At 39.6% G+C, this 22986-nt stretch overlaps 1 protein-coding gene across 2 annotated transcripts in view; it reads right to left on the reverse strand.

Annotated features, from left to right (window-relative positions):
• The window catches only part of PPP3CA (protein phosphatase 3 catalytic subunit alpha), a 205046-nt gene that overhangs the window by 16064 nt on the left and 165996 nt on the right, over positions 1–22986 (reverse strand). For both annotated transcript variants that reach the window (XM_075500636.1, XM_075500637.1), the window contains exons 7-10: positions 19322–19399; positions 17373–17467; positions 7521–7646; positions 4786–4860 (exon numbers count right to left, since the gene is read on the reverse strand). In XM_075500636.1, the coding sequence (XP_075356751.1) occupies positions 4786–4860; positions 7521–7646; positions 17373–17467; positions 19322–19399 (374 nt within the window). The remainder of the gene's footprint in view (positions 1–4785; positions 4861–7520; positions 7647–17372; positions 17468–19321; positions 19400–22986) is intronic.

Genomic DNA, 22986 nt, shown 5'->3' on the forward strand with positions numbered 1-22986 from the left:
ACAGAAAAGAAACAAATTAGGCAGGGAACATCCAAAAGGAAAGAAACAGATTGAGAACGATGGGGGAAAAAAGAAAAAACCCTTTCAGCTTAAAGCCTTGTTAGTAGGTTTTGCAGGAAAGCAACATGCAGGCAGAAGATCAGCCGCGAAGCTTAGCCTCAGTGTTACCACCCCTTGAACACATACTTTCTCCTACGTTATTGCAGCTGCTTTAATAAGGCTCAATCACTTCTCAAAAGCAGAACCCCCCAGTTTATTTGGGGTGTGCCTGCCTGATGACACCTCTTTTCTTAGAGGAATCAAGCCAATTCTTCCAGTTTATTTACATCTGGTATCTGAAAGAACAGCTCACTATCATAGACATGTCTGCTGCTTCTACCAAAATCTGGGCTATCTACTGCACACATGCATTCCTTCAAATGGTCCAGCAGCTTACAGTTATCAAATCCAAACACCACCACGGTACAAGGTATTGCATTTTAAAATCAACTATGTTTGAGAGCAAGACAAGCGCAGCACTCAGTGCCCAGGCACAACTGCACCATGACACATGTTCTGGGGGCACTGGTTATCTAATGCCCGCTGCTAGGTTGGTTCAGAGGCAGAGCACACCAATGTGCCATACTATGGCTCACACAAAAAAATGCCGTGGGCATGGAAATAACCATACCTGGCCAAATAAATGAATGAATAAATAAATAAAAAGGTCCAACCTTGCTGGTTTGGAGGAAGAACAAACACAAACCAGTGGGAAAACCCCTCTATTTCTCTCCTAGTTAAAAATTAACTCACTGAAAAGCTAAGACTCTCTCATCTGCCCAGGTAGTATATGAACACCCTTATCAAGGCATTGGTAAGTAACAGACTTAGTGATGAGGCCTTTGCTTTTACTCAGTCAGTCTCTGTGTTAGTTGGTGCAGAGCTTTCCCCAGCTGCAGTTTATTGCACTGAAGAGCTGTAGCAAATTTCGTATGCCACTGTTCACAGCAGAACCAGGGTCTGATCAGCAGGAGACTTTTGACTTGGTAATTCTCTTTAGGCTCAGACTACAGCACTGTACCGGGAAAGCTGTATTCCAACTGAGGAATAAATGCTGCCGCTAGCACTGTGACAGCAGCTTTTCCATGAGAAGGCTGTGAGCTACAATGTTGAAGGCAATACAAAAATTAATGCAGGTAATTTAGGAGTGTCTTTATGCCAACCCATGATAGAGATGGATACAAAGCAAGCAGTGCGGTTGTGTCAAGTTGTCTATTACATTATTGCACCCTTTTAATTAGCAGCTTAGTTTTCAATCAAATGCATGAGGCCAGAAATGTTACTAATTAGAAGAAAACAGAACTCTGACTATATGCTGGCTGGGTAGAAGTATTAGCAGCTCCTGTTGCTAAGCGATATGTTTGATACACAAACCATACAGCACATGAGCTAATGTGCACCCAAGACATTTTTGCTGGATCAGATTATATTGCAACTACCATAGCAAACAGGGAAGAGAAAGTACACCAAGAGGAAACTATCAGAGATAAGAAAACTTGACCTATCATCTCCTCTCATTTTTAAAGCAAGTGAAATCAAAAGGCCAATACAGGCCAGCAGGGAGATATGGGCTAAAGGGCACTATGATTGCTATTTAGGCTTTCTCCCACTAAGCATACGCAGAAACTGCCTACAACAAATTGATCAGATCCCCATGATGTGTCTCCTTAAGCGAAAAGGAGGGGAAAAAAAAGGGAATACATGCTGTTCAGCATCCTGCTCATGGCTAGATGCAACATGCATGACTCAGAAATAATAATAATAATAATAATAATAATAATAATAATAATAATAATAATAATAATAATGGCTCACAAGAACACCATGCAGTGAGGTCAGGCAATACTGATGGGGCTTTGTTTTGAAGGGGGAAGTGAGAGGGGAAGACAGAGGGCAAGAAAGTGTAAGAGAAGATAACAAATGAACGATCAGTGCAAACCATAGTGATGGATCATTCTCATTACATGTGGGAACCCAGGTCAGGGCATGTTCAAACTGCAAGGAGAGAAAGGAAATCAGCAGCGAGCCCTGAAAGCTACTGATGATGCAAAAATAAGCAATGATTTTAAAGAATCATTCCATCAAACAAAATGCATCTGCTGTTGCAGATATCAGGCATTTCCTTCTATGGGAAATACTGCTAAAGAAAAATGTCAGTGGGCAAATAGGACTGTACTCCTGCAGTCCTCCAAGGAAGCTGGGCAGAAATTATTGAAGAAGAATAGTGGAAAGGTTGAACCACTACAAGACTGTCAATATACAGCCCTTATAGAAACAGTTTTAAGCTGATAATCATTCCAGTCCGTTTCATCAAGAACACAAATGAAATACATCTTGTAGTTTCTCCCCCAAAAGGCAAGGCTCTAAGGAAAAAAAATAAGAAAAGAGAGGGAACTCAACTATCTCTGAGAGAAGGAGGATTTTCCTTTCTTGTACAGATAATAAATCAGAACATACCAGGAAATCATTAAAGATATCAGCCTCTATTTAAATTTAAATCAACCCTCAAATTTACTTTTATATCTGGATCCTTCAGAGTCTCTTCCATGTGTACGATCCTCACGAGCCCACCGCTTCCAGTGGGCTGGAGGAACAAGCGTGCACCCACAGCAAGCTGCAGCACCAGCACCACAGATCCCATTTTACAGCTCGAGGGGGATTAGCCGGGAAAGCAGACATGAACATATGCCAGCTCTGCTTTTAACTACACATGCTAAAGAAGACGACATTTCTAATATCTTCCTTAACATAATGTTTTACACAGAGAAAGCATTCATACAGAAAAAATCTGAAAAGAGATTTAGACAACAGTATTAGCATTAAAGTACCAAGAATGGTTGAATTACTCCTCATCTAGAAGTTTTAACGCTGTTAGATATCGTTATGCAGTACACACACATGCAAGCCCAGAAGATTTCAGCCTGCCTCCCTGCTTAGACACCTGCAATGCTGTAAACTCCACGTCTGGAGGAGTGTGGTGGTAAAACTCCCAGGGAGCCGGGGGGTTCACCCTCCTCCGGGAAAAAACACAGTAGATGGAGAGACCTCCTGCAGCTGGAGAGGGCTGCTGTCCCCAGACCCCTAACGCCTCGTCATTTGTGACTCTGCTTTTGAAAACGTGCTGCTGAACTGTAACTTAGGCATGGGAACGCTGACGCAGTAAAATTTTAGCAAAGGACTATAGGCATTGGCCTGTTTATGCTCAATGGAAGTTTATAGCACAACTTTAAAAGAAGGTATTAGGCCAATGCTGAATTGATTTAAAAACCCTTCCCATAAAGCCTTTGCTTTGGCATTGCATTCAGTGGGATTTCAGCCTGCGCTTAAGTGCTTTCTTGAGCCAAGGATTTTAGGCACATGGTTTTCTTGCTACTGTATTTAATTTGACAGAGTTTTTACTCATTGTGTGCCTCTGTACTGTTTCACACGCTGCTTTAATTACACAGTAGCTACTTATTTAAATTTCATGAGAAAAAAATTGGGCACAATATTCAAACAGGTGTTTTCTTCTCTCCACTGATTACTGGTTTCAATAAATTCAGTCTTTGTCCCAAGTCCTGCAAGATAATTGTTCACGTCCACACTCCGCGGCGGATGCAGAACAGGGAATTCCATTTGGCTTTTCAGAGTAAAAGCAAAGCACTATCATCCATACCCTTCTTCTCCCTTACAAAGGAAACATTTGTCAAAACCCGTGATCTAGCTTTTTCTTCCAAAGACTAAAAATAAAGACTTTGAGAGAGATGTTTAATTATTAATTACAACTTCACTAAATATTTGTCTTACTTGAAAGTTCTTCATTCTCCCTGTTCATTCATTCTACCTACAAACATCTTGAGAACATTTGGTAGTGCTAGATTTTTCCAGGTTCTGTTTTAATTTTTTAATATTTCTGTTCTTTTCCTAGATTATTTTTTTTTTAAACACTGAAAGCATTCCTGGTAAGAATATTAGGGATGCGTGGGATTTTTTTCAGTTTTGCCTAATTGACACAGGACATTCTGGAGAGCTGCAATTTACTCTTGCACAGCCTTACAGAAAATAATGTCTAATAAAATAAATTGACTTCTAAGAATCCCCAAATTCCAAGATATAAAGTATCCTTTACAGTCAAACCAACAGGTACAAGGCAAATTATCATCATATAAACTCCAACCCAAGTGACAACAGAAGCGACCATTCCTCTCTTCTTAGCAGAAATGTCAGGTCAGGACATTCTCTGTCTGTGTTTCCATGTTTATTTTTATTGATTATATCGCTCCTTAAAGCCTTTTAGATACACAAGTCCATTAAAAGAGGCAACTAATGAAATATTTCAAGTACAAACCTTCCAAAGTTGCAGTACCAACATTTTGGAAGGAGCTCTGGAAGAAGCTTATTTCATTGTAGGAATATTATTTCATTGATATAATTAAACTTCCTATGGGAATCCCTGGGATCTTACGCATAAAATCAACATCTGACCCCTTCATGACAATACAATCCAGATTTCATGGAGGAAAATACTTTTTTTTTTTTTTTTTTAACCAAGAGAGTGAGACCAAGGAAAGGGTTAGAACAAGGGCAGGAGTTCCATTAATTCTTTCCAAAGCATGCAGTAAGCAAATCCACTGGAGTCTAGCACAACGGTTGCTTTTAGTGGCACAGAACTTAAACGGGACCCAGAAAATTATCCCAGGGTTAGTAAACAAACTTTTAAAGTAGTTTCAAGGCAAACCATCTCAACCAAGGGCAGGAGGCTCTTACCATCAAATCCATCTTCCTCTGTCCCCAGTTCATCATCTGAGCAGATGTTCAGCACGTTTACCAGCATCTCTGTCACTAAAATGGAAAACAAATGCAAAATGTTGATATTAAGCTTCCCTCATCTGTCAGAGAGTAAACTTTAGCTGTAGCAGTGTTAATGAAAATTTAGTACAGAAATGGCACCCACTTTTTAAACAACATGGACCTTGTGTTATGGATGTAGTAATATAAGCTTGAAGTGTCTTGTGTAGTTAATAAAAAGTACAGGTTTCGATAAAAACTGTTCCAAACATACTGAACACCACAACAAACAGACCTTAAAAAAATAATGTGTTTACAATCTCTCTTTTTGCAATTGTCAATGAACTAGGTAACTTTTGTTTTCTCCCCCTCAATACATTTTTGCCTTTCACTCAACTTGGGCAGCAGAACTGACCTCTCTCCTCTTGCTGCTACATTGCAGTAGGATTTGAGTTCCCTGCTTAGCAAATGGAACAACATTTCAATTGAAGACGTTACAGCAAGAGGGATCACAGAATATTTATTTATTTATCGAGTTTTTGGACACTACTTTCAGTTCAACAAAACATTAACCCTTGTAAGACGTCTACAAAGGGGCAGCGTCTCTTGAAATCCAGGACAAATAGACTAGATGATCGTTGTAGGTCCCTTCCAGCTGGAACTATTCTATATTCAATAGAAACATCGGTAAATTCAGAATATATTCAGCTTGCTTGCTTTGCAACTCGGGCACGGAAGGGTCAGCCTCAGGCTACCCCTAATCTGATCCCAGCTCTTTCTGGAAAGGCAACAGTGAGACATTAACCAGAGAGCGCACAGAGTAAGAACAGCCAAAAAAACCCCAGCAAAAATCACAACCAAGGAAATGGAATTTAGAGATCAAAAAAGCCAAAGTTACGAGGTAAAATGTGAAATCATTAGCAGATTGAGAAGAACTCCACTACATCTACATGTAGTAAGCATCATTAAAAGGGTTACCAGGCATGTCTAGCCTTGCACTAGCTACACAGGTTGAAAGTTTAAATTTTTTAATCAAGTGGTTATTAAAATCCTCTTCTGTGACAAGTATGATGGCTTAGCACATTAGAAGGGTGGGACACAGCTATATTTTTCCTACATTAGTGAAGGATTTAATATTTTCCTTTGACAGGATTAGTGGAAAGACTTTCCACATTATCAACCACCAGCAAAACTAACAGCTTCCTACCTTGGTTGGCCTTTAAGGAAAAAATCTATAAAAAAAAGGAAATAAATAAAAAGCCGTGCAGAACATCAACTCTTACATCCATGAGTTTTGTTTTGCAAAGAAAGGGAAAACACTGATTTCACTTCTTGGGCCTCTAAAAGTTCCAAGCAATTGGTAAGAGTGACTACTGGGAAGACACGAAGGAGGGGAAAAAAAAAAAAAAACAACAAAACCCAAGAAAAAAGATGAAGGAGTGTTCATGGTCTCAGAACCTCAACAAATCTGGCTGTGCATCCTGCAGCCTCACCTGAGGAGGCCACTGATGGGAAATCTCTGGAAAAATGACCTTACAGAGCATCTTACAGAAACACAATGTGTATAGAGAACAGGCCCATCCTAAAAATGGCCTGGCTGGGTTTACAGCCGAAGAAAATGAAAGCGTTTTATCTGCTTCACAAGAGTCTGCAACACGCGTCAGCATGGATTATGTAATGTCTCCATTAGTGGAAACAGCTGTCTATTCTTTGTTAATCCCTATTTTATTGTCTATCTGCTTTGTTCACAGAGACCTCAGGCGTCTCACCAGAGGCTTTCCTAGTACAAAAGAGTAGCTGAAAACAAAGCCGGTCATGACTGCAGGTAAGAGCCACAGCTGGCTGTATTTCCAGTTGCCTATTAAGAGAGAACTGTTATTCCAAGCAGCTTTTAAGAGTTTATTATAGTTTTCTGGCAGTAATTGCTGTTGCAGCAATATACTATAATGGACAGATCAAAGCAAGCTTCATCTCAGGCCCTGAATAAAATGACTTGGGGTTTAAGTAGTTTGCATTATGTATTCATTTAATATGTTAGACCAAAGTGTTTTCATGCCTTTTGTGTGCTTGCCACTCATAGCATGAAGTTGTCTTCAGGCAACATCAAGAGCATCGTGTTTCAATAAAACATCATTTATGTTCTTTAGAGTCTTCCTGCCAGCGATGAGGCACCATACGCCCTGGGCAGAGAAGGGGCTGAGGAGCAGGTTTTCCTTCTTCCTGCCATCTCTCTCCAGGAACTGGGTCTAAGCATCACCAGCTCTGTGTTTGCTGGTAAAAAAGCAACCCATCATCACCTTATCAGAAAGGTCAGCTGGGTAAGGATGTAACCATGATGTAGTAAAGTCTGTTGTGACATCCCTTGAGCAGTAAGCAATATCCAAGGGAATGCCCAAGAGCTTATAAAGGAACAACGAATAAGAATTTTATTCAGTGAATGCACCTCAGGCCTGCAATGCCATAAAATCTCTTCCTACAGCAGAAACATAATGGCATCATAGCCTGGAAAGAGTGGAAATTATAAACACTTATGAGAAGTGTGATTAACCATTGGTAATTGCTTACCGCTTTGAGGCCTGTTTCTTCAAATTTGTCCTTGAAAGCAAGTCATCTGTTTTCAAATTATTCTTGCCATTTCAAATAAATGAGGCCGCACGCACAAAGTGACTAAGAAACCATTTAGCAGTTTCTACGAACAGAGCCTATTTACATACCTTTCTCACCCACAAATGGCAAGGACCAGGTAAACACATCCATGAAGTTTGGAAGCCAGTATGGATGAGGGGAGCAGTTGAACTGTCTGATATTCATAACGTTGTTCTCGTATTTCAATACTGCAGCTAGAAGGGAGAAAGGAAAGAAACAAAAGAGACGTCAGCCACATGCCTGTGACTGGCTACCAGACCAGTAACGCTCCTAGCGTGCACAGCCTGCAGAGCTGCACACCAGCTTTCAACCACTTGACCCAGCGGCAGCACTTGACTGCTAGCTATAATAGGATACAGCCTCAAAGAAGTTGCAAGCCATTTCCAGTCTGAAAGTGGTGTCGTCAGCTTTCTCTGGCACTAAGATGGGTTGGTAAGTGAGTTAGTAACTCTGAGTAGTCATGAAGGTAGGCTCTGGGATCTGCCACCAGCAGGGAACAAGGCAGACTATCCACAACCACTCATTTCACACAGTTACCTGAGCTCCTCACAACCACGCTTTGGAGACAACAAAGAAAAGCATTTATCACTCAGAGTTTGAATGCTGCTCTTCCAATGAACTTTTTCAACATATTTCATTCATAGTATTGTACAACAGATAACTTTCTTCTCACATTTTTCGAACTCGAGGCAGAGGAGGCTCTGCTCCCGCTAGTATGAATGAATAATAATACAATTTGTCTTGCACAATTTAAAATTTATAACATTCTTGTCAACACACACACACACACACAGACTACATTTGCTAATGGGCAGAAATATAGATATTTATGCCATTCCCACTTTTTAAAGCACCAAGTCAAGTTCAGTGTTAACTTGTGTATAATGGACTTCAGGTTCATATCTGAAATAGGATCTGATTAACCTGTTCTATTAATATTGCAAAAACAAAGCGTATGAGTAAGAAACAGCTATTTATTTCTAGAAGAGACCATAGGTGTACCCACCCAGGCCCAGAGCAGTCAAAAGTCAGATGAAAGAGGGAAAGGCTGAATGTGGCTTGGGTGGAGAGGGCAGAGACCGTAGGCAGGAGAGAAAGGGACAATATCAATTTGGTTAGGGAGGAGCAAAGTAATCATGTTGAAAATGCGGCAGATGAAATAAAATGAACTCTACAATAAGTCTAGATAACTGCCCTTATCAAAACTCATTTTCCAAAGCATGAATTTTGCCCAACACTATGCTAACACTACATTCCACACCAAACCTAGACTTTCATGCACTTTTACTTTTTTTTTATAGCAATAAGTGGTTATTAGGGTGCTGTAGATTACTCAAACCTCAGGCCATTCATTGAGACTGCCTGGAAGGACACAGAATGGGGATGGGTTCAGCAGCTGCTTGTATCACAGGTCTGTTTCTTGGCTTTAAAAGAATGTATTGAGGGAGAGCTTTCAATAAAAATCATCCAGTGCCGGATTTCCATTGTTCACTTTATGGGCCAACTGCCTCAGCTTGGGAAACAGTAAAACTAAATCTCATCCCTTCCTTCTCCTTTTTTTCTTTTCTTTTTCTGTCTTCTTGCAGAGACACATGTAATGTAAATTCTTAATAATGTAGTTGAAGACTCAACATGGTACCAGTATCTCTAACCTAATTAGGGTACATTTTAATTTACAGAATCTGTTTCCTGAAATTCAGTAATTTCTAAAATGCACAGGCACAGAATACGTGTGTTGTTGGATGTGAACAGAGTAATTTATGAAATAGAAGAGCAAGTATTTCCTTGCTCATGGAGAAAAAGGTAATTTTGAGATGACCACCTAAAACCAAAGGGACTTGTAACTATCCTGAACACAAAGACATAAAAGTTCTTAAACAATAGTTACAGAAGACTGCAGACAGGATCTTTAATCAACATGGGACTAAGACAGTCAACACAGGCTGAAGCTTCCATCCACTGTAAAAGGTGCTGGCACTTTACATTTTTATTACTGGAAAAATAAGGGTGGGGTTTCAGTTTTTAAAAGGCAGCTCAGTGAACTTTACATGAAGTTTGCCGGTCATCTCACTACTAGCATTTACATATAGCCCTGAATGCAATCGCCGCTCAGATGCTTACTCTCATGCAGGCAGCGCTGACCTCACTACGTCCTGCTGGTCATCGCCTGATCCTGTAGCAGTTCTAGTTCTGTAGCTGTAGATAAGCTGTCATCAAATACTTTTGATGCTAGAGACAATATATTGCACATACTAGAAGACATGTGTGTAACTTTACATAAGTCATCTTCAATTTACTTTTTTAAGCTAGGTATTAAGCCATCCTGATGAGATGTATTAACCTGTGACCTTCAGAATGGTCAGCTTTAGTCAACGAAAAATGAATCAAGGACGCAATGCACATGATAATACCTTCATAAATGACGAAACAGCACGAATCAAAAGTATGTCAGAAATATACCACGACAAAGACAGATAAAGAAGGAGGTATATCACACTTTGTTTTTCCCTTTCCTCCAGCCTTCCCACCTGTGGCCCCCCAGGGAGGAACACAGTTCCAGGGGCTGGTTATCACTTAATAGCCAGCAATGAAGTTGTGCAACTTCATTATGGTATATAGCACTGTAGGAAATGCAGTGTATTGTAACGTTGGCTGAAGGGGGTGAACAATTTCTTCTGGTTGTTCATCTCCTTCCATTGACTAAAGTATGTGTGTCAGGCAGACAAGAAACTTTTTTTGATGCACTAGACTGTTGCTTCCCACAAAAATTTAATAGGTTGCTAAATGTCTTCCATTTAGTCCAGAGTGACCTGGGAGTTTCTGAAGGCACTGACAGACACAGAAAATGGCTCGCTAACATTTACGTGAACTTTTGCCAGGCAGACACCCTCCATTTAAATAAACCACATTTGACTGTTGTCCATCCTACTCTGACAGCTGGCAGCCATTCTGCTGCTCAGTAAAATAAAAATGGCTTAATACTGCTATTAGCAAAAATGAGAAAACTAGTATCGATGCTCTTAATATTTCCATCACTTTTTGGCTGAAATTGCATATGGCAGATTGAAATTCATTCTCTTTCTATTACAGTGACACAATTGCGTAATAAAAATAAATAGTTTGTGGCTTTACAGCAAAAATGAGTCAAAACCACACAAAAAGGACCACTTAATGGTTGTGAAGATTCATTTAGAAGGACTAAAACTTCAAATTCATCATCATAGTGAGCTGAGGTAGTTCCCCTTCCCACTATTTCTTCAATTTCTCCATTAAGTCTATTTCTACATTCTGTGAAAGTTGAATAAATCATTTTTACAAGGAACTTTTAAAACCGGCCTCTAAAAAACCCTGAACCATAAGCAGAACAGTTGGAAAACATCAAATTAAATATAAGTAGCTTTAGTTGGGTTTGGTGTTTTTTTTAAAGGAAGATAATTTGAGATTACTGTAAAAAAAAAAAATCTCCACACCACCCCATTAATTTATATACCTGAATATCTTACAAAAGCAAGTTCCAATAACAGTATTTTAAAAACTATTCTCCTCTGTAAATGACCTGTACGTCTCTCCCACAAATGACTTCAAAAGTCACTTGAAGAAAAATAACACTATACAATAGAGCAGGGTAATAACACAGAATTCTTCTAAATTAACCCTACTCTTAAAAGAATAAAATAAAGTAGGGTAGTTACCTGTATCACAAATACTTTTCTGAATTTTTAATTTAAAATCCTTCATTTACAAGCACAATGTACACAAAATATTTTTATTAGGTAACTAATGAAGATGATATTTAACATTAAACAAACTGGCTCTTGTTATGATTGTGCAGTTCTGACTACTGCTTACTAGTCCGAAGAAGAAAACTTCACCTGGATCAAGAAGCAAATGCTTCTCAGATAATAGCAGGAGTTTCCCTGAGCTATTCTGGCCCCTTGCTTTCTTTTGGTCATAGCTCTTTTTTTCCTCTCTGTTGGCTCAGAAAAGGTTTGGGGGTTTCACCTCTGCTTCATTTCTTAGTCTGCATTAACTTGAACTCTAGGAGACCCCAGCTGCCCTGAAAGAGCAGGAATCTTTTGAAGGTTATGTAACTACAGGCCACGTGGTCACTGATGGAGAAGACAGAAGAAAATGGGATAAGTTCCTTTGGTTATGAAACCCATAACCAAAGAAAACCTGACTCTCTCCAAACATTTGCTTATTATTCCAGGCTGCAACCTCTATACTTTTTTTTCCAAACGTATACTCAGACAGATGCTAGCAGACCGAGCCACCAGCCACAGTTTTATCGTGTATAATCACCAACCAGAGCGAGAATCTTGTTTTATTATTCTTAACAGCTACACACATTTTAACCTAATTTTGGTACTCACTGTTGTAAATGAGTTTTAGAAGCTAATGTTTTGCAAAGTGAAGATGTGCAGATATCCCAAATGACATTATACTTCTTTCCAATGCTAGTAAACTGAGAGATTGGATGCTGAAATCACATTAGAGTGAAATGAAACACTAACACAGCAGGCAAAGGGCATTTGTACTGTTTAGCTTTAAGCATTTAACATAGGTACCTAAAGCTGGAAATACAGGTGGTGAAAAATGTGCAGGTAAGAAACCTTATTCCTTCAGCTAGAAATGGAGACAGCTCTTCTAACCTTCTCAGGGTCAAATGTAAGCACCTAGTGCCATCTGAGACCCCCCCTGGGGTATCTCCTTGGCCTCCCTCAGATAAAGAGGAGCCCGGATCGCCCTGTCTCCTGTGTCATACCTGTCAGATTCGAGCGGATGTCTCAGACCCCTCTGGCAATTCAAATGGCACTTTAAAACTCTCTGTGTTGGGAGGTGGATTAAGGCCTTAAGCAACGTGAACAACATCAAACTGTGTGACCAATAGTTCAGAATTACCCAAAGACATTATATATCCTGCTTCAAGATCTGCTGAATCATTTTTCAGTATAAATTAATTGATAACATTTCCATCAGAGAAAAAAAAACTGAGCATGGTAGAAATACTAGCTCAGAATGAACTACATGTTTTTAGATAAACAACCTTGAAATAATTTTAGCAAACAAGTTAACTAATTTTCTTGTAATGTTTTTCAGAAAACTCACCCTGCATTTAGAAAATAAATGCAGTGAAAGGTCTCTCAAATTCTTCATACCTAAGAAAGAATTTCAATTTCTGATTTAATGCCAAATTAACTTCAGCATTAACTGTGCAACTGGGAACAGTGCCTTCTCCTCCAGCAGAGTTGCTAAGTAACCACAGCGTTTTCTGCCCAAGACAGGTCAGGGATAAGGGTTAGTAAAACACTTAAGGAGTTTAAACATTATCAAAGGAAAAAATGATTTACTATACAAGGTAATGATGTAAATAATCCAGTACAGAAACGGGGCTAATTGCAGTTGGGAAAATCTTCCCTTACAGAATTCTGAAGATTTTCATTTTACATGTGCAATTGCGTCTTCCAAAGAAACAGCGCAATAGCGTTGAAGATTTTATCAATAGACTGCAAAAATCACTTCTGGCAAACTTCTCTGCGTTGGCAATGAGATGGCCTAGATATCCTGACAGCTCCTCTTTAAAAGCTTTTCTTTCCATGACAAGGCCTCATCACAACAGCAGAGATAAAGCATTAAAGAAAACTGATAGGGCAAACAGAAGGTTACACTGTTTTTCTTTCTCCCAAAGTGCTATTATTTCTCAAAGATCATCCTTGTTTTCCAGGTATATTACTCTGCCTTTTTCCAATATGAAAATAATTTTCCTGTTAGATCCATTTGGATCAGGTACATTTCTTAACGTGTATCTATGATATACCCCATGCTGATACTTTATACACACTTCATTGATATATTACTTATCTGATATGTTAACAAGCATACAGAGGTACAGCTGGTTTTGATTTTCCTAGTATCCCAAACTCCCCTGCATACTTTCTTTGTTTCTTTCCTTCATCATCTGCTTTTCCTTTCAGCAACACCATGTGTACATTGCAGCATGTTGGAAGAGACATCACGTTATTTTTTTTCGATAGTTTCGGATTCTCTGGTCTCACCACTACAAAACCTAATCTTTTAAAAGTGTTCAAAAGATAATAGTCTGTCTTTAGACAGCTAGTTAAAATTGTTCACTCAGCCAAAAAGCATGCACTTACTGAAGTGACAGCCAGACACTAAAATATGAAGTATTGCCAGTGATTTACAAAGAAATTGCCTGCCTCTGTAGAACTTCTGTAAAATCTTTCACTTTTCTTTTTTGTTGTGGCATGAACAGCATTACAGCAAGCCCTAATTAAGGCATTAAGAAATATTAAATGCGTGAATGAAAGTTTAGACACGGTACAAGGCCAGCAGATCATACAAAGCAGTAATTTTTGGCACCTTCTTATTCTGTTGCTATAGAGAATTTCTCCTGGTGATGGGCACCCTTGAATCCAGGGGTAAACCTGTACTTACACAAATTTTTCAGAGTTTCTTGATCAGCCTTCCTCTGAGGCCCTGAAGTCCAATTTAATCCAATTAACATTCATCTTCTTGCATGAGGAGTTTTGATCCTCTCCAGAAGGAGCAGTCTTAGAAAATCATCAATGCAGAGGTATTTCTTGTAACAAGTTTTAATAATAATCTTAAAGTATCTTTTTCTTTGTGCCTTTCAATAATATAAATGAGAGCAGAAATGTTTGAGAAAGCTATGAAGACACTGAATAGAAGCTCAGAAGTTGCCAAAAAACATACGTATAAATTCCTCTGCTTTGCCAATGCCCTCCATTATAATGAATATGGAGGGCATTAGTAACAATAATGAAGAAGGATAGTCTTGGAAAGAGGAGGGACACTAGGCTCCCCATATCTAGGAAGTTTCTGATTCTCTGAATCACCCCCTGAATGTGCGTGTATCTGTCTCCATTAACTAGACAGGGAACCCCAACAGGACCCTCCTAATTGAAAAACCTAACTTTGGCTCCCGAAGTTGTGCATGTGTGTGGGCTGAGGTTGCGGCAGGACCAGCAGCCACATGACGGATGAATTACACATGCAGCCTTCACGAGGCAATGGCCAGTAACCAAAAGGATACAGAAAACTCCCTTTGGTGCCAGAATCCAGTGGAGCAAAGCCGAAAGAGATTCCCATGGTGGGTCAGTACTGTGAGACAGCCCATGCAGAGGGTCCACAGCAGCATTATTAACAGCAGATATGCTGAACATGGTCTATTTGGATTGCTTATCTTCAGCTACTCCTGCCGAACCTCCTTTTGCTCTGGGAATGTTGCCTCCCTACTGCTCTTTGAGGACATACCTGATCCTAGCGGCTGCTCTCCAGTGGGGACTGAATAAGCCCTTGGATAAAGCTGGCAACCAAGCCCACTCCTTCTGAAGTGCTTTAACAAAGTACAAGAAAGTACATCTGCTTTCATGGGTATGAGAACTATCAACCTGGGGTGGAAAATGAGCATTCCTAGCCCCTTGCAGCTTTTTAAAAAAAATTTATTTATCTTAAACAACACTGCATTTAAAAATGACCCATTGATGTCAGTGGGAGATGAAGCGTCTCAGGAATTTATTTAGGGTGACTTTATCAGCTAAGTGATAACCAGAAGCATATTAAGAATGCATACTAGAAAGGCAGGCACTTACTAGTAGGAGAGTAACTCCTTTTCCAAGGACTGACAGTAACCAAAACCCCAAATGATCTGTAAAAATCAATCAAGTTCTGCACCAGTGCACGATGAGTCAGCTAGAGCAACTATCCTGTAACACCTCTGGATGGAAAAGCCTTCCTTTGCCTCCTGAAATCAGTCATAACCTCTGTGTTTTTAGTTAATTCATCTGCTGCAAATCAAGGAAGCCAACAAGTAGCCATGTTTTGGACTGATTGAGGATGATGGTGTTTGTCTTTCTTGAAAAGAAAGTACCCAAAGAAGCAAGTACCCAAACGCTATCCAGATGAAGACGCATGAGCAATGCAGCATGAAAAACTATGCGTGATGTACTCTAAATGCCAAGAGCCAATGCAATCAGTCACATGAAATAATGTGTCAAAACTTCTAATGAGAGAAAAGGAGGCAGTTAAACCCAACAGAAATTCATTACAAAGCTGCTAAAGGTCAGCCTCTAAATTTACAAGAAGTCATACATTAAAGAGTGGCACACCAGTGCCGATCTCGCACCACCGCTGATTTGCCTGAGCTCACTCGGAGCAGATATTGCCAGCAGCGCACCCAAACTTCAGCTGTGACCGCAGATAACCAGCGCCTCTCAGCAGCTGGCCTACAGCCTTCCACCAGAAAAGGCTTTCCACCAATTTTAAGACCTGCCTGCCACAGCAGAGCATCCTGGAACAAGGGTTTGCATATACGTATCTTTCGAAACAGAGATAATGGAGAGCCACTTCTCTTCACCACCCAAACTTTTTGGTTTCAAATTCAAGATTTTGAATATTATAAATCATTGCTTTACATTTAACATTTGCCTTCATGACAAAAATCTCACGTTGTTTACCCATTGCCTTCATGCACACAGAACTGCCTCCATGCGTTAAGAAACAAAAGGTGAACACTTTCTATCACCTTACTTGTACAGACCCATCATTGGTCTGCCTTCTACCCAAAGCAGCCAACCCAGAGAGCGAACACACTTTTCCACCAACAGCAATGATGCTGCCAAGAAAATGAACACATTCCTTGTTTCATCCTGCACTTTTTGGGTTGCTAGCAGAGTCCCTATATTTACTTTTACAAAAGTAGCTACTGACAGCTCTGCTTGCATGTTTTTTGCAGAATGCTTTTATTGATTTTTCCACAAGTTAACATGCATAATTGAGAACACCAAAGTGTTCAAACCCCATTATCTAACAATGAAGTGTTTCCTTCCTTTGCATACAGTTCATGGCATAACAGCTTTTAGATTATAAGTCTTATAATATAAAATGATGCCTGAAGAAGCTTTCTTTTGCAAGTTAAAAAAAAAAAAAATTAAAAACTGCTTACTTCCTTTGCAGGCAAGCATCCAAGTTAAAAATGTCTCTTCTCAAGAAAAATTGATCTCTTTGCAATGGAGCTACTTTCAAGAATATCATTGAGAAAAAATTATTTTGTTTTGCTCACAGAGGAACACAAATAACTTTAGCTTTACTGGGAATAGGAGAAAATAAACACTACTGCTCATTTCAAGATCTAGGAGGACAGGTCTGTTTGAATGCTTTATTTTTAGAAAACAGATTTTTTTTTTCAGTTCATTAGAGGAGATTTCAGGGAATGCAATAAACTAATAAACTCAGAGAAGCTGCAAACACTTGTATTCAGTGGAGTCTTTACAGAGTGACCAGTGACTGCTTATTTGTGCAGTAACCTTTTTTTTTTTTTGGCTAATGATGTTTCATTTCCTACATAATAGTTTTCAAGTGACTGAAAAAACCAAAACATAAAGGAACTCAGACAATACCTATCCCATGCTTTATGCACTGATGATCTGTCAAAGTTTGTTAGCTGGCTAGAGGGTTTGCATATACAAACCCCATTATTTTTATTGGAAAGGAGCAAAGGGACAAATAATTAATTATAAGGAACACTGGGCTCTGAACATCTCACCCACAGCATTTCTTAATAACTTCTCTTAGTTAATAGAGCTGTTTTCAGTTTTGCTTCCTGTGTAACATTTACTTAATAACTTGCAGTGAAAATACGGAAATATCCTAAGGCATATTAGAATCTACAGTTATGTTCAGAGGCATACATCTGCCTGTAATAAATTTAATTAGATTTGTATTATGTAATAAATGGAAGGGGAATGAACTAATAAATAAAGGAAGAAAATGGGCATGAACTGATAAATAGAGAAAGGAGTGAAAAAGAAAGCCAATGTAATATATTTGAGTAAAGAGAAGTACAGTCTACTATATATTAACAGGGATTAAATTCTTACCTTTGTTATTGTATACATCTAGATAGTTTGGTGCTGAAAAAATTGTGATTAGTGAAGGGAAGCCTGTTGTTTGGCTTTTCCTGTACATACGATACCTAAAAAGAAAGAGAAGATACTAATTATAGCCCAATGTTGTATGTATATTTGTCACTGACCAAATATAGTGCAAAAACCCCTAGTACATTACTGCACTGGCTGTTAACAAATGTCAAGATAAAAAGCACATATGCATGTTTTTCTAAAGCCATGGAAAAAAATATTTCCTCCAGGCTTATTCATTATATCCATTTGGGATGGCCAGGAATCCACACCATGCTTGAAAGCTGTGTCACCATCTGAAATTTAGTGAGCCAGAGGTGGTTTTTGTTATGAATTCTCTCAGTGCCTGTCCCTGGAGCCAGGTGGCCTCTATGCGCGTGCACCCCAGGATGTTCCCAGACTTTCCCTCCGTGGGACTGTGGGTGAAGGCAAGCACCAGCACGTGCCTTGGAGATGCACGGTACTGCCTTCAGAAGAGAAGTGCATGTCCTCCATGACCCTCCAGCTGCCTGCCCTCTCTGGGCATGCAAGTGATGGCAAGCTGAGGGGAGATGGAAAGTATGAGAAGGGGAGGGGAAACAGGGGGTCCAATATTTTCAGTGCTGTCTCTAATCTCATCCAGTCTATTAGCCAGTTTATTAATGCTTGCATATTTTCATTACCTAACCTTGCTGCCTTATGAAAAATAAAAGCCTTATTAGACCAACATACAATCAATCAAGCATTAAACCTGCAAGCAATTGGAAGCAAACCAACCATACAGTACTTTTGTCTTACTAAGACACAAGTAACACCAAATACTGCTCTTTAGTCTTCAGCTACAAGAAACTGAAGAATTTGGCAAACATCCACAATAGTTGCACTGAAATCACTGTATAGTTTCAATGCAATCCCTTGCACAAAATTTTATTTTTCACCCTTTATTGGAAAGCAATACAATAAAAATGAAATTTCATTACCCTTGGGTATTTCACGCCAGTTATTTTTGGCAGAGTAATAGCTTGCTTTTAATTGCATTGAGGTTTTTAAGTATGTGATAATTCAAACATTCAGAATAGCTTTTTATATGCATAGTGAATATCGACCTCATTCCTACAATCTTGCTACTTTATCTTTTATTACTATTCAGGTTGGGTAAAGTTTCTACCTCCAAATGAACTCATTAACAATTTATGCAAGATATGCAAAGCTATTTATTCAGATGCCAGTCCATTAAAATCTCACAAGCATGGTAAATTTCAATTTTTTATAATTTTTTAAAGTGGCATAAAAAATTCTATCTTTACACTGGCAATAGTTTCATGAGGAAACCATCAACACCACCCGGAGCTTGACCTGGATTTTTTTTGCACACAGTGTCTTAATAAACTCCTTAAATTCATTAATGATACTCCTGCATAAAATCATTTTTGGCTATTGAGTTCCACAAGTTTATTTTCTTCATAAAGTGTAAAACCAGTAGGCCCAGAAGTTTCAGGTAGGTGTGAAAGACTTAAGAGATGATAGTTCTGGCCTTTGTGAGCCAAATCACTTCCCAGGCATTGTGGCAATCTGTGTCAGAAGTCTCAGGCACATTTGCAAAACTTCCTTTTTCAGAGCTGAATTTGTTTTCCTTCCCAATTTTGGCATCCAAATAACTTTTGGTCATTTTATGCCACTTAAAATCACTAAGGCTAAGTTAAGTGGGATATATGAAGATTCAGTAAGTCCTGTAACCCAGTAACAATCATGTAAAAGACACTCTAATGCCAGTATATGTTCTTATAGCATTAATAAAAAGTGAAAGCTGTTGCAAGTTAATTTTAAAGTTTTCCAGTTCATTCTCACTCAATTGTTAGTTCTTTCTTTGCTCTGTTTGACAACAGTAAGCCATTACCCCTTATTAGTGTCCCCGCTCCACACATACTTACCCAGCATCCTGGGCTTCATGAGCTCGGAGTATAGATAACAAGTTATTGTGCTGTAGGAATTCACATACAGCAGGGTAACTGTTGGAAGAAAATAATAGCACCTGTTATGGCATTATCAAAAGCGCGACATTTAGCTCTAGCTTTCAAAAAATGTTTCATCCAACATGCATCATTCATGAAATCAGCCCCTGCTCTGCAGGCAGATTTCAGTAGAGACAACACTAGAAGCAGCACCTTTTTTTCTCTCACCCCATAACTGCGTGGAGAGGAATGCTGGAAAGTTGCAATTCATTACATAACAACAATCACCGTGTTGCTTGTCAGAAAGAAAGTAATTTCTTTTATTATACTTTAAGATTTAATGTACTCAGAAAAAGAAAAATGTGACATAATTGTTGCTTGCAACAGTAAACCTCCTTGCCTACTAACTACAGTATGCACAGGCTGCTTAAGGACACCAGATAGTAAGCTGGTGTGTGGAAAGAGAGGGAGAAAGACAGAAAGAAGAAAGGCAAATCAATCCCCAAACTGAAGATGTTTGATCTTCTGAACTTCATCTCCTTGGTAAACAAGAATTATCCTTCCCCTTGGCAACTTAAAATGTAAATTCTGTGACTTCCAAAACACCAGAAGCGTGCCCACCGAATACATCTTTGAGACATGTTCTACTGTATGAGTGAAAACAAAATCATTAGGGGAAAATGTTGATAATTTCTCTATCATATTTTTCACTGCACATGGACAGTGTTGCTTTCAAGGAGAACGAAGGAGCCGTTTCTTACAACCTCAGTACCCTGGAAACCCATTCTTACCATTTAAGACACTGAACACATACGAAAAACACATGCAAGAAAAACAAAACCTAGCATAACCTGTATGCAGTTTTGACAGCACAAGTGGGAAATAGTTACAGAAAAGCTGTTTAAAATTACACCTAAATAAATGTTACAGAACTTAAAATAACTGCATTTTGCTGCTTTCAAAAATAAGTTTTGTTTTTTCTGTAAAGACTGTTTTCTTCTTGCTTTTAAACTGCTGATGACTCTCCGTGCCTGTATTCAAGGATAACAAGCATGATGGCCATCTATCACTTCAAGACAGGAAGCAAAACCTCTCTTCTCCTGTTGTTAGCAATTTCATACAGAACCCAAGAAAGCCAAAACTTCCTGGCTTCCCCTGTCAAAAGCCAACGGTAGCAAGAGCAAAACAGGACAAACACCACACATGGAAGAGCGTAAAGAAGTGGCGTTGGAATAAAAATTACTTCACATCTGGCAAAACCTTACCAGGCCCCTTAAAAACATCTAAAGGGTGGGAAAGAGTCTTTATTCAGATGACACCCTGTCATGGTTTAACCCCAGTCAGCAACTAAGCACCACATAGCTGCTTGATCACCCTACCCCTGTCCTGGCGGGATGGGGGAGAGAATTGGAGACAAAAAAAGTAAAACCCATGGGTTGAGATAAAGACAGTTTAATAGGACAGCAGAAGAAGAGAAATAGTAATAATAATAATAATGATGATAAAAGAATATACAAAACAAGTGATGCACAATGCAATTGCTCACCACCCACTGACCGATGCCCAGCCCTTCCCCAAGTAGCGATCCCTGCCCCCCAGCCAACTCCCCCCAGTTTATATACTGGGCATGACATCATATGGTGTGGAACAGCCCTTTGGCCAGTTGGGGTCAGCTGTCCTGGCTGTGCCCCCTCCCAGCTTCTTGTGCACCTGGCAGAGCATGGGAAGCTGAAAAGTCTTTGACTTAGTATAAACACTGCTTAACAACAATTAAAACATCAGTGTATTATCACATTATTCTTGTCCTAAATCCGAAACGCAGCACTATACCAGCTACTAGGAAGAAAATTAACTCTATCCCAGCCGAAACCAGGACACATCTGGAGCTCTTCCCTTTTCTCCCTCTTTGGGCCAGTCCTATACAATTTGTTTTGCCTTATCCAGATTTATTTCCCACCCTTGAAACCAAGCAATCATTCAGCTGACTGCTGTGTATTTCATGACCTTTCACCATGGTGGGAAGTGGGCACGCCTGCAAGGTAGCAGGCAGCCTCATCCACATCCCTGCAGCCTGGTGACCCTATGTCTGAAAGGCACTTCTGAATTTAATGTTCCTCGCTGGCAAGGATGCAGTATGGTATTGGCTCCGTTCTCACTAGCAGCTTAAAGAAGTTGCATTTAAAACATTTAAACCTGGGGAGAAACCAAGCATTGCCATCTCCTGTCACTATCTGAATTTACTTCCAGTACTGGAGGTTGCCTGCACATTAGCAGCAAGACAAGCTGGCTGGGCACAGAAGTTTGAGCTGTTACTCTCTTGTGCCCCTCCGTCTGACTGGAGCCTGACCAGCTCCAAGTGCCCTAGCTCTGAAGCTGACACGGTGGAGAGGCAGGTCTGGCACAGGTGGAGAGTTGGGCTGCCTTCTGAATGCAGCCTGCCCCAGAGCAACGTCTGACCTCAGACTGGGACCAGGAGACAGATTTTCCTGGATTTGAGGCCCAGGATGTGACATGTAGATGTTTTAATTCCTTCTTCTCGCTGCTGGGCAAGCTGGAGAGCAACAATGAAGTTTGTTGCTCAAAAAAAAAAAAATCAAAACTGGTGGTAAAAGGTGTAAACTTCACATAGCAGCTCTGAAATGTCACCTCATGGTTGGAGAAAAAGCAAAATAGACCCTGCATTAACATCCATTCACCATGTTTATTTTCCAATATTGATTCAACTCTCCTATAGTTCAAATAACAGAACAGCCGGAAAGGTTTAAAGAAGGAAATACAAAGTGTTGGGGAAGACACTAAGGCATTTCCATGATCACTTCTGTGCTGGTTCTGCAGTACGATGGGCTCACAGTGTGCCTGTAAATAACACAAACAAACTTGCAGAGTCTCTGAATCTCCAAGAGTAACTCACATACAGTTATTATGTTACAGGACTATTAAAGACCCTGGGCAAGAGCACACTGTTTTGCAGTGCCTTAGGGGCAAGATGCAGTCATACAGTAACACTGTTATGCAAAATACTTAGTAAAAGCTTTTGCTAAACATACTGAGCAAGTTTAAAAAAAAAAAAAATCTCAACTAAACATTATACAAAAGACCTGCTGTCCCAGCCATGGTTTCATGGACCACCTTCAGAGCCCACTTGCAATCACTTAGCAGCCCCATCAGTTTCTAATTTCATGTATGAAAAAGATGAAAATTCACAAAAAAAAAAAAAGCAAAATCTAATGCATCATCTTCCTTCAGTTTATCCAAGAGAAACGCTACTGCTTGCTTCCAACCTTCCTGGATATTTTGAAGCTGAAATATCGTTTGCAGCTAGAGGCTACAAATCCGGTAGAACAGTATATTGCTGTTTTTGGACTTGACCCATCTAGCATATATTCTCACTCACAGGTATGGTATTTGGAATTGTCTAAAAAGATTACCATTATAAAATAATTTTAATTCCCAAATTACATAGGCTATCATTTTGGCAACTGCAGTGATCTCAAATGCTGACAGGCTGCCATTCAAACCACTGGCAAATGAGAACTAATCATAGAATCATAGAATGGTTTGGGTTGGAAGGGACCTCAAAGATCATCTAGTTCCAGCCCCCCTGCCATGGGCAGGGAAACCTTCCACTAGAGCAGGTTGCTCAA

Source organism: Mycteria americana, chromosome 4 (assembly GCF_035582795.1).
Source record: "Mycteria americana isolate JAX WOST 10 ecotype Jacksonville Zoo and Gardens chromosome 4, USCA_MyAme_1.0, whole genome shotgun sequence".
Classification (NCBI taxonomy): domain Eukaryota; kingdom Metazoa; phylum Chordata; class Aves; order Ciconiiformes; family Ciconiidae; genus Mycteria; species Mycteria americana.